General features: G+C 42.7%; 1 protein-coding gene across 3 annotated transcripts; it reads left to right on the top strand.

Moving 5' to 3' along the window:
• Nucleotides 1-596: 596 nt before the first annotated feature.
• Nucleotides 597-12470, top strand: LOC139458350 (uncharacterized). Of its 3 annotated transcripts, none has more exons than XM_071239742.1 (5): nucleotides 601-939; nucleotides 4093-4509; nucleotides 4717-4794; nucleotides 6557-6637; nucleotides 11109-12469. In XM_071239742.1, the coding sequence occupies exons 2-5, from the start codon at nucleotides 4107-4109 to the stop codon at nucleotides 11780-11782; spliced, it is 1236 nt and encodes a 411-aa protein (XP_071095843.1). In that variant the 5' UTR covers nucleotides 601-939; nucleotides 4093-4106; the 3' UTR covers nucleotides 11783-12469. The 3 variants fall into 3 exon arrangements, with proteins under 3 accessions (XP_071095845.1, XP_071095843.1, XP_071095844.1); XM_071239743.1 differs by lacking the exon at nucleotides 601-939 and adding an exon at nucleotides 951-3731; XM_071239744.1 differs by lacking the exon at nucleotides 6557-6637 and having other exon boundaries at nucleotides 597-939; nucleotides 11109-12470.
• Nucleotides 12471-13243: the final 773 nt, after the last annotated feature.

Raw genomic sequence — 13243 nt, 5'->3', positions numbered from 1 at the left:
CTGACATGCATGTCTTTATGTCATGCATGTCTTTATGTCATGAATCTATATCATGGACAAATGAATTAGTTAGATGATACATGTCTGTATAAATTAATCAATATTTTATATAGAATGTTTATAAGTTTGAATGCAGGAAGAACTCTTTTAACTGAGCAGTGTGGTTGTGTCACCGGGCGTAGAGCCCAGGTTCCTGCATGTATATCGGGGTGGGTGTTGTGGTCTCCAGGCAGCAAGTGTCTAGTTTGTGTAACTGTTGATTGAAGGCAAGCTCTGGATTGACGGTTACATATGCACATCCTTTGACTGATACAGTTTTGCGCTCTGCGTACACCAAGTCCTTAATTGTCTACAAAATAAGCCCCAGTAATCTGTAACTTATCGAATCAAAAGCTTAACTGGATCAAGATATTCACGTGAACTTTTCCCAAACAAACTAAATTAATCTCGCAGGCATATTTTAGCATGAGAAAGTGGGAAAGGTAACACAAACGAGGGGGATTGCCGTGGGGGCAGGATGGTTACATTGACCGGGCGGACTCACAACTTCCAGCATCCAGCAACAAGCTAGCCAGGAACGGTAACTCGGGACGGGTGCGGCAGTTCTGGGTCTCACAGGAACACAAAGCTACTGTTATTTCGCGAGGCTCGCGATGGTAGGAATGACAACGGCTTCTTATTATAGTTTTAATCAGACTAAATATCCCATGACGACTAAGATACGATTGATATGATGTCGGCTTTCACACACCCCCTCACTCTGTATCGACAAAATGTGACTCATACGTTGTCACGGCTTTTTCCGGAGACCTCTGTAAAAGCCGGCCCACTTGTCATCTGTTTACATTGTAGTAGAGGTTCTCGACTGTACCACTGTCCTTCCCCGGTACCCAAGCTGCAGCCACGACGGGCAGGTTACACATTTGACACTGCTGCCAGGTAGGCTGCGTTCGATATATACATGATTACTTTATGATCCATAATGTCACTTGTCTCTTGATATAATTTTACAGCACATTTACTGGATGCAACATAGTCTCACTTGAGTTGTACGTTAGGCTATACAGCTGTAATTTGCTTGACGTAATGGGTTAGAGGGTGGTGGTATAAGTGTTAGTTCTCCACGCCCGGGTTCGAGTATACACATAGCAACACGTGTTAATAAAATTAAAATATTACTTCACAGTGAAACGCCGTTTCCTCGATATTTTTTAAGGTGATTTCACTTTGTGCACCTGGCAGAATCCTTATCGACACCTTATCTAATGTCGGCATAACACTCTGGATGTACAGTCGATATATCAAAAGGCCTTCCAGTTAGCTAAGTTTCAGTGTACGACCCTACGTGATGTTGAACAGTACTTTAAGCTATCAAGCCTGATAGACCGATTTTATACCGTGAATTGCCCTGCATTGCCCTTATATGATATATGCATTGCCCACCTGGTATCCCTTTACAAGTTACCGCGTGGCTATACACTGTATATTATCTTATATAATTCGGTTAAAATGTTTTTTCTTTATACAAAACGGTCTTCACCTTGCAACATTGTATAGAAGATTTTTAACTATTTTCTTCAATTAAACGCCACCGCCTTTGTCTGTGTCATTACAAAGAAATACAGTTTGTGTCGAGCTGTAACCATCCCCTACATGTTATATGCCCAGCCCACCCCTGCCCCCATTATTACATACAACGATGAGTTGTAAGCCCAGTCCACGCCTGCCCCCAATATTACATACAACGATGTCGTATTGTGAGTTTCCCCATATAAACAGACGATCATAATAAACCGTTATCAACCAGCATTGTTTATTCCTTAAAACAGAACTGTACCAATTTCGTTACAAGTAATATTGGTAATGAAAACAAAAGATGGGGGTTCATTGTCAACAGTTTGGTAATGAAAACAAAAGATGGGGGTACATTGTCAACAGTTTGGTAATGAAAACAAAAGATGGGGGTACATTGTCAACAGTTTGGTAATGTAAACAAAAGACGAGGGTACATTGTCAACAGTTTGGTAATGAAAACAAAAGAAGGGGGTACATTGTCAACAGTTTGGTAATGAAAACAAAAGATGGGGGCACATTGTCCACAGTTTGGAAATGAAAACAAAAGATGGGGGTACATTGTCCACAGTTTGGAGGATATGGTCAGTGGTTCAGTAATCGACCAGCAACACTGAAATCAGCACCAGATACTCACTTTAATCCTTCAGAATGTCAGACTTGAGTGTAAATATCCTGTATGCCCACAACAGGCAACGTTGTATCCCGCTCAAGGCTGTCGCGTTGTGAGCATCACGCACAACTTATACAGAGGGCTGTCGTATTGTGAGCATCACGCACACGTTACAGGGAAGGATGTCGTGTTGTGAGCATCACGCACGCGTTACAGGGAGGGCTGTCGTGTTGTGAGCATCACGCACACGTTACAGGGAAGGCTGTCGTGTTGTGAGCATCACGCACGCGTTACATGGAAGGCTGTCTCGTGAGCATCACGCACATGTTACAGGGAAGGCTGTCGTGTTGGGAGCATCACGCACACGTTACGGGGAAGGCTGTCGTGTTGGGAGCATCACGCACACGTTACGGGGAGGGCTGTCGTGTTGGGAGCATCACGCACACGTTACGGGGAGGGCTGTCTCGTTGTGAGCATCACGCACATGTTACAGTGATGGCTGTTTCGCTGGGAGCATCACGCACGCGTTACATGGAAGGCTGTCTCGTTGTGAGCATCACGCACGCGTTACATGGAAGGCTGTCTCGTTGTGAGCATCACGCACGCGTTACAGGGTAGGCTGTCTCGTTGTGAGCATCACGCACATGTTACAGGGATGGCTGTTTCGCTGGGAGCATCACGCACGCGTTACATGGAAGGCTGTCTCGTTGTGAGCATCACGCACGCGTTACAGGGTAGGCTGTCTCGTTGTGAGCATCACGCACGCTTTACAGGGAAGGCTGTCTCGTTGTGAGCATCACCCACGCGTTGCAGGGAAGGCTGTCGCGTTGAGTATCACGCACGCGTTAGATGGAAGGCTGTCGTGTTTGGAACATCACGCAAATGTTACATTGAAGGCTGTCGCGTTGGGAGCATCACGCACATGCTACAAGGTAGAGCGACCATGTGGCGGACATGCAGGCTCGTGCAACAAATGCAGAGCAAATGTAACATTTTGTTAAAGAAATGGCGGTGTTGAAGATCTTCATGACTTTCCCTGAAAGTAGTACTCGAAGCAGGCTAGAATCGTTGTCTCAAATTCAACCAGAAGAGCAAACAAAACAACATTTAATATTACGATCCAAACTGCCGATCAGCCCATGTGAATATTTTTTCATTGAATGTTCAGTTTTTTAAATCAGCTGTTAAGTAAGAAGGATACTTGTGATGTTAATATTGACTTGGGGCTGGCTGGCAATGATGCTTTACCTAATCATGTCAACGAAAACTTCTTTATGAATGTACAAGCATATATGTAGGAAACAAAATTGTTTGGGTGGGCATTGTTAATGTACGTACGTTTCCCTATTTCACATCTCTTCTTTCTGTCATATAATGTATGATTTGTTAATATGCACACATGAAAATCAACGGGAGAGACAGACGGCTTGAGTCACCCCTCGTACGACCCTCTGACGCAGCACAGCACACGGGAAAAACCTTATGCGTGGGTGACGGTTCAGACACACAAGACTACAACGGCTACTCCCCATCCCCAGTCTTAAGTGTGAGGGTCTTACGGCCTAGTTCGCAATGACATTTTGTGATTTTACAACAGCTTGCACAGCGTATTAAGGGCTCAAGTCGGAATTAAATGTTGCCCCTTTATCTCTGCTAGAGTTCACTAATGCTGGTTCAACTGTGCACGATCAATGTGTATTGCTGTTGGCATTACGTATATTTGTGATAACGATGTCAAAACAAAACCAGTGCAATGTTTCTTTGCGCTTAATTCTCAATTTGTATCGGATTTACCTATTCCTCTATGTACAAATAATAAGTGATATACCACAGTGACGTCTGCATTGACTTCATTAATAACTAAAATAACACAATTCCTTCCTTTAAACACTTGTTACTTTAATCAGACCAGAAGGAGACAATGACAGAGCGCCCCAGTGAGTTTCCGCTGACGGCGTTCACAGACCAGGCTGACCTGCATCTACTGGGGGCATCAGATCTCCACTACTTGCAGTCACTTCCGGCATGTACGTTCGTCTCGTTCGATAGTCCACCATCTCCGGAAGATACGTATCCGTACGAAAGGACGGACTTGACCCCTGTCAACCCACTTCACCTTAAGCGCCCTCCATCATACGAGGAGCACATGGAACGCAGGGCGATGGGGCACTGCTATGGCCGCGACAACACAGACGGCAGTCTCCTCGTCGGACTGTGCCAGACAAACCACACCACAGAGGCATCAACGTGTAGATCGGGTGAAGTGGCCGACACAGGGAACTTGCTGAACGACATTATGGACTACATTGTGCACGATGGTCAAGGTAGGTACGATGCCACATTAATATACACAGTGATATACTAAGATTGTCAGTGACAATAAAAGAAGTTTATTAAAGATCGAACTTAATGTTTAGTTGATGCGAATACCAAATGAAGCCTATTTTACACAATAAAGTTAGCTAGATATTTAGATGTATGAGAAGCAACATGTTCAACATTCTCAGATGCTTGCCCCGCTTCTTTTCCAGATACATTCACACTCCCTGAAGTTGGTAATGCACAACGGAATGAACAGACTTTCCCGTCGCCGAAGTACACACACCTCTGTAAGTCTCACGTCCTCAGATAGACCACGTCTGTACCCTTTCTTTTAAACATCCGTACCAAAAAAACCCAGATGCATTGCTCGGTCATATACATTCACCTTAATCCTCAACACTATTACGGAAGGACACTTTCTATTCACAGAGAGTATTTGAGACAAGTGGAATTAATACCATGTGATCATGTGATACAGTTACCGCTCATTTACCGAGGTTCAGGATAAGTTGTCAAAAAGAAAAGTAAATCTGAAGTTCAATGAGAAAACATGTGAGATGCTGGACTTCCCCGTTGATTACATCTATGTGAAATTTGGGGGAGACATGTAGGCGAGAAGTAGGAACCCCCCACGGCCATCACTTGTGCTCCCCTTCCTGTTGATCTGTTTCTTGATGCAAACAAATCTGTATTTCTGATCAGATTGGAAAATTCAAGATAAGGCAATTTGGCCAAAAAGATTATCTAAAGCTTCACGAATATCGATGATTGATATCGTCCACTGATGGTCAAATAGCCTATTCTATTTAACTAATTTACCCACTTGAACTTCATATTTAGGCTTTGTGCATAAAGATTCAACAAGACTATATATGACAATGGTGATTCTCCAAAGATTTTAAAGCTTGTATACGACCCTTGCTCAAAAGTTGTTTGATCAGGGTTATAATATTTAAAGCCCCGTTAACGCTATAAAAAAAGGTTTTATGGTAAACATGTGGGGGACATTTCCAAATTTGACGCATCAGTAACAAGAATGATGTCCGATGCAATCACTCTATTTTGACTTGTATCATACGTTCCTGTGTTTGTTAGGTGAACAATTGACTTGCCTTTACATGTGCGTGTGACGAGGCCACCGGTGGGGCGGAATACACTCACCCTTTTCCGAACGCCTGCTGTCATCAATATTTGATAGTGATGTTATAACATATGCCCAGGATATGGTCGGCATCGTACAATGGACTCTGTTTTTAGTGGGGATTTCTTATGATTATGGAAATGCTTTTGTCACGTTTATTTAGAAAATAATCAATTCTAAACGGTCAATTCACAATAAGAAGCCCTGATCAAAGCAGTAAAGAGGACGACAGCGTCACCTCGGAAGCCAACACTAATTTGAATGAGTACTGTTGTTGCAATCGTGGTCGGCAGTTTCAAATAATTTTATTCATAATTTGGTAATTGTAACTTAGACAATATAGAGCCGCGGTCCCTACACTATATGATTACATGATGTAAATGATTTAAGGGAACGTTGAAAAACAACTTGGGGAATGTAGCAGTATTGAATAATCATCGTAAGTCTACGCTACTCTGTTTGTAGAATATTTTGATTTAAATAGGCTGTACCGTTTAAAACTAAACATTGAAAGGTTCAATTCATTTATATTAGGGGTGTCCACGTGACGTTAAGCGAACACACCTGCAATGCTTCTCCTGCGTATGTGTACACATATGTGTGTATTTAACTTCAGCCTCAATCAGTACCTTCACTAAAACCAATAGAGTTCGCACTTTATTTCGTGCCATGGACAACGACGCTAAATTTAACACACTAACCACTATCATGCTGCCAGCTCTGTTTCAAGTGACATTTAGCACCGTCAAACCTACAGGTAGCAATGCTGCATATTGAAATTCATTTCATAATATGACAGATGATATAAAGGCACAGTAAATCAATATTTGGTGCCTCAGGAAGTAAGGAACTCGAATTCAGAAATAATCTTCAATGATATTTACGCTAATTTACGTTTTGTTCTTTAGCGGCGAAACAGTCTACTACTGAAGAACGTCATAATAACCAAGTGACAGATCTGAGACAAATTGCATCACTTCTATTGGCAGGTAAGCTCATTGTAAATTCTATCAAGTAATCTCATGTAAACAAGATTCTTTCGTCATCACTTACATGTGCTAGCAATCCATACCATAGGCCTGATATAAGTAATATTCTGCCCATCACAGGAATACTTAGATAAAACAAAGAGATAACAAAATTATATGTACTTACATCGAACCTGATTCAATTATCCCCAGTTATAATAGTGCAGTGCACATGTTCAAGCAGGATGTGTTCAATGCAGTGTAAAATACATATGAAAAAAATTAATGTCACATGCTTGATACAGAAACGGGGAAGTTCAATCAAAAGTCAAACAGGGAAATAACTGGAGGAAGAGTAAATGAGAATCATGCCGTCAATGCCTCACGTAAAACATCTACAAATTAGTGAACCAATATATACTACTCAAAATTGGATAAGGATCACTAGGTGATATGTGTGTAAGTTACCACAAACATAACAAAAGACATGACTCTGACTCAGAAACGTGTTTAATCATGTTATGAATGAAAATGCATGAACGGCATGAACTTGTATCAATATGGAATGTTTGAAATCTGCAAACACCAAAAGGCATTTCATTAAAAAATGTTAACAGCAAACAAGAGAAAGAATTACACAGTTATGAGGGATAGTCCATCATTACACTTAGTCGATGAAGTGTCAATATCGAGTATGACCTCCCCTTGCATCAATGACGGCCTGACAACGTCGAGATATGCTGTCAATAAGCACCCGGATGTTCCCAATGGGAAGGTTGTTCCACTCTTCCACGAGGGCATGTCCGAGCTCTGCCAAAGTCGTGGGTTGTGCTCTACGGCGTGAAAGGGCAACCTGCAGCATGTTCCAGACATGCTCAATCGGGTTCAAGTCCGGCGAGCGCGCTGGCCAATCCATGCGGACAATTGTCTCCTGCTCAAGGTACTGCTCAACCACCCTGGCGCGATGAGGACGGGCGTTATCATCCATCAGGATGAACTCAGGGCCAACAGCACCAGCGTAGGGTCTGACGTACACATCGAGGATCTCATCCCGGTACCTCACCCCCGTCATTGTTCCTCTCTCCAGGACATGAAGATCTGTCCTTCCATCTCTGTTGATTCCACCCCAGACCATGATGGAACCACCACCATAACGGTCATGTTCACTGATGTTGGCATCATGGAAACGTTCACGTTGTCGTCGCCACACCCGCTGCCTCCTGTCTGTAAAGTCCAAACAATACCTGGACTCATCGGTGAACAGAACTGGAACCCAATCGTTCCGTGTCCAAGTGACATGATCTTCAGCCCATTCCAATCGCTCCCGCCGGTGTCGAACAGTCAGGGGGATTCGGACACATGCCCTTCTCGAGTAGAGACCTGCATTGTGAAGACGATTCCGTATCGTCTGAGTGGACACATTCACCCCCGAGGCGTTCAGGAGGTCGTTACGTAGGCTGGTTGCTGTCCAGAAGGGATGACGTCGTGCCTGAAGAGCCACAAAATGATCTTGGCGTTGGGTTGTCGACCTCTGACGACCACCCCCATGTCGGTGTGCTGCTGTACCAAACTTTTGCTGTCGGGACCAGGCCCTGCTTACAACGCTCTGGCTGACTTTTAGTGCATTGGCAACGTCACGTTGTGAATAGCCAGCATCAAGCATTCCAATACATCTGCCCAGTTGTTCTGTCGTCAGGCGACGCCTTACACGTTGAGGGGGCATTGCGTAGATAAACGTAGTGTAAACACTCAATTGAGTTTACAGTTTCACAATGAATCAGACACCGTTGCCTGATTGGAAATCGTGCAATGGTAGCAAAAGCATGAACTGTGATGTGAACCGCATTTCCCATGGCATGAAATGCACGTGCACGTGTGTTGGAGACGTTTTTGATTTCACTTGAACACAATATTGCCAGTTATGCAGTTATTTTGTTTTTTTATTCAGAAAAAATATCTACGATCCTTTATCAAATTTTGAGTAGTATAGTTCATCTATCATCGATTATACGCATTTACTAACGATATAAAAATTGCCGGGCGAATTCTGATTCTATCAAATTTCACCATTTCGCAATATTTGGTGTCATGAGGTCACAGCAGTCTATGTGAAAAACTCCGCGATCACTGTCTGTCACTGCCTCACCTTTAGTCGTCGGAGTGCAGCTGCGTCAACGTTTCGTCGTTGTGGTCGTCATAATCGATTTCGTCATCATCGTCATGGTCAAAGTCAGTGTAATTTCTGATCATTGCAATATTCTGCAACACAGCACATGCTAAGAAATGATGATGATGCAAAAGAAACTTATCAGGTTTCAAGGGAAGCCAAAAATACAGGCCTGGAAAACGACGTTTTCAAATGCCATATAATCTCTCAATCTAAGCCTTTGTGTTCCTTTGCGATGGGCTGTAGCGTTTCTCAGTGTCGGTACGCGGATTCTTGATAGGAGTGAGCAAGTATGGCAAACATGGATACCCATGATCCCCTGATAGGTAACCCTGGATAGCGCCGTTTTCAAACTTGTCTTTAATGCTGCTCACCTGCTGCAAGATTCTAGAGTCGTGACTGCACCCAGGCCATCTAGCTACAGTGTTTTTGATTATTAAAGGCAAATGATCACAGATCACCTGTTAGTGGACAGAGGAAAACCCTTTCCGGTTCACAAACCTCAATACATCTGTTCCACTCTGAGTTGAGATAGGTATGTGTGTGAAGTCATTTGCCCCGATCACGTTCGGAAATTGCGCTATATCATGAAAACCTGCCATTACACGCCTTACCCTAGCCCTTTGTGGCATTTGAATAAAAGTCTGCCTTAACGACTAACGTGGCATCGCAGAAGCTATAACCGTTCCAGCAGATAGGACAATCCTAGTCTTTTTTGTGGTTGTGATGTAAAAATGCTTCTACTGTTTTGATTGTTGTTGTCCACCAGGCTGGACGTGGTGCAACAAGCTTTCAACCAGTCAGAAATCGTTGCAAGAATCTTTCTGGTTCAGCATCAAACAGAGGTAGAGTATCACGAGACATGGCATATTGTGTCTGGTGCGTTTGTGATCAGAAGACGGAGGCTTTTGAACCCAACGAGCTGATACTTCCTTCATTGTCAAAGTTTCTGTGACATTGGAAATGCACTTTCACCTTGGCAATGCCTATAGAACAAAGCAGTATTGTGCTCAGTAATTTGCCGGTTGTCGTTTCTGGTGTTGCTAACGTGACATGCCTTCCAGGTTTGGAGGGCGTCTTGGGGGTTTCCCCTGCCATGCTTACACTCTGCAGCCCTCGTCTTGGCGGTGACACAGTAAGGGGCATCTTTTTGCTGTGTATATATCTCAATGTATGCACGGTTATACAATAATAGAAATGGTTCGCACTCTCCACGCGCAATGTAGTTAGGGATAGATATCTTGACACCAAGAAACTGCTTACACGCCAATATATGTACAGTTTCCATTTTATCATTTCGATACACGCTACATAAAGTAACAGTGAGGTTATTTTCAAGTCAAATATTCTAAATACAGGTCAAAACCAAGAGTGTCTATCTTAGAGCCTAGGACCACGAGGTATTTTTAAAGATATACACTTACGCCTAGTACCTCAGTAAAACCATTTTTCAATTCTTCTCCTTCAACTCCTTCTTGAAACCATTACTCTTGTGGTATTCTATCTTAAAGTCATAATCAATGCAATATTTCTCCAAAACACCAGTTCGTCTCTGCAAACCCCCACTAGTATCTGAGATGAGGATAGCTGCATCTGTGAATATCATAAGAAACAATTCCGTCAGCCAGGCAGCTACTGGATTCCCGGGTCACAGCTTTCCTTAATTTCGATTGCTCAATATTACAAATGGAAAATAAAAGTGTGGAATACTCATGTGAAAAGCCTCCTTGCGATTGTAAGATGTTAAGGAGAAACCTACATAAAATTTACTCACTCTACTTAGAATTGATATACCTCTGTAGGACAGTTGGTATCCCAATGCTGGTGTTATGGACTACTTATTCCAACTGACCAAGTATCCAGGAAGTACGTATTCTCAAACAATACATTAAACATGAATGTAAGGTTTGGGAATATTTAAATATTTAAATAAATCAAGAATTAATAAATCATTGTCTGGTGATTTATTAAAGGCCCTGATTGCTTCGTCCCGTATTATTGGAGAAACTAAACTAATAATCTTTTCATCACCAAAACCCATGTCAACGTATACGCACACATGCACGTACGCATCAATATTCTAGTTATATGACGCCGGCTTGTAAATACACGACTATGGAGCAGACATTCCAGTTATTGATATTATGAATAACGACGCACGTCGTAAAGTTACGATGTCGTCAAGTCATCGAAGCTGAACACCCGATCCATGCGTTAGCCTCTTACGACTACCATAGTTTCTGTTGTGACCGGTTATCGCCACGGTCTGTCCAGCTGCATGGAGACGTTGAGACAATGATATTACATGTTGTGTTTGCTTTACAGGTGGTGGCCAGGTACAACTGTGGCAATTTCTTTTGGAGCTGCTCACAGATCAGGACAATGAGGTGTGCATTAAGTGGGAAGGTTCCGAGGGAGAGTTCCGAATGACTGACCCGGAAGAGGTCGCGAGACGCTGGGGATTCCGCCGCAACAAGCCCAAAATGACATATGATAAAGTGAGCCGGGCCTTGCGATACTATTATGATCGTCTTATCCTCAACAAGGTACCTGGAAAGAGATATACGTACAAGTTCAACTTCAACATGCTGATGAAGATGCAGAAGTCCCATTCAGAGCCCAAAACACATTCATCTGCGAGTTTTCTGGCCGACAAAGGTGTTCTCCATCGATTGATTGAAAGCACGACAAACCCATTAAACGCTAACCAGTCACCCCCAACTGATGAACGTTTGTCACCATTGTCTGTTCAATGTGTGCTGTCACAGCAATCTACACTAGAACCGCTGCATAAACCGACGTGTTACAGTACATCAAGTGGTTACCAGTGGTCTTGTCCAGACAGTAGCGTGATGACACGAGACATCAGTTCTCAGTATCCAGTCTGTACCACCAGTTATACACACAGTCACTCCCACAACACTGGTCAAATTCTGGACGACAGCAAATTTCACGAAGTTGGGACAAAACAGAGACTTGTTACTTGTGGTTATTACTAAGGCTGACTGGTGTTATTGGTTTGCATTCGTTGAATAATATCTCATTTCTCCCCCTGCCATGTACCACGTGGCCACACGTGTCAGATTATCATTATGTTCCATGTTCGCACTCTTGTGGACATTTCAGGTGAGAAAAGATCCCAAGTATGTCATGTTTGTCGCTAGTGTCGACTAAAATAGGTTCTATCTAAGGCTCTGCCACAATTGTGTGGCTCCGTGTCCCGGGGATGTGGAACGTCACAGTCACGGCTGTGTTATTATCATCAACTCCATTGTCTTTGTGTGCAAAAGTATGTATGGATGTTCACGTCATTCTTTATTATTTTCATATGGTAATGATACGTATTCGACCTGAATACACACTAGGTATGTATATGTATGTTGATAATAACATAAATTCTTCCCACATTGTAATTCCTGTATTGTCTGAATGTCATATCACACGGAATGGGTGTACTGGTACAATCAGCATGGACGAGTGACAGTGACACTTAGCTCATCTCCATTCCACCATGACAAACTTAAAACGCGATCTCTTCGGTGTTAGACGAGGTTATAAGTGGTGGGGCATGGGATGAGTGGCTCGAGTGCTTTGAAGGGGTTTGAAATGAAGTAAACGAAACACCGACATGCACCTTTAAACAAGTAATGATGTATTTATCTCGTTTGTTTGTTACAAGCCTATGGGGAAAATAAAAATACCATGAAATACAAACACATATTGATACAGATCCGGGGTGGAATAGGTCTTCAGCAACCCATGCTTGCGTAAAAAGCGACTATGCTTGTCGTAAGAGTGTCGGGATCGGGTGGTTAGGCTCGCTGACTTGGTTGATGCATGTCATCGTATCCCAATTGCGTGGATCAATCACTGGATTGTCTGGTCCAGACTCGATTACTTACAGACCGCCGTCATATAGCTGGAATATTGCAGAGTGCGGCGTTAAACAACAAACAAACAAAACATATTTGTACATACAAATATTTACAACATTTTCGAAACGTTGCATTTTTTAGAAGGGACAGACCTTCTTCATATCCATGGTAGGTGAAAACAACAGTTGTTTTTAAGGAGTATTTTCAATGTAATCATATGGCAACGTTGGCTTGTCTAAATCATTACAGCATGCACATGTTCCATCCCAAAATTATAGGTTGGGCATATTTGTAAGGACATATCTTTGTTTAGCCATCTCATTGCTCTCTTTATTCTATATAGTATTTACACATTTATATACTATGTATATGTTGAGTTGCATTGACGCGTACTATTTCAAATTTGAAAACAACAATTACATTGTTAAATGATCGTATATACATGCAGTATCAGAGACACAGAACCGCTATAACCAACACTGCCATGATACATAAACATACTTTATCACTTTCTGGGTATACGACCTTCGAGCATATTTTTCTTACACATATCATTCACATAGAGCGGGCCTCTATCACAACATT

This window comes from Haliotis cracherodii, unplaced genomic scaffold (genome assembly GCF_022045235.1).
Source record: "Haliotis cracherodii isolate W230 unplaced genomic scaffold, xgHalCrac1.p SCAF_12, whole genome shotgun sequence".
In the NCBI taxonomy this organism is placed as follows: domain Eukaryota; kingdom Metazoa; phylum Mollusca; class Gastropoda; order Lepetellida; family Haliotidae; genus Haliotis; species Haliotis cracherodii.
The sequence above is the reverse complement of the archived record's forward strand: the minus strand, read 5'-3'. Positions and strand labels throughout refer to the sequence as shown.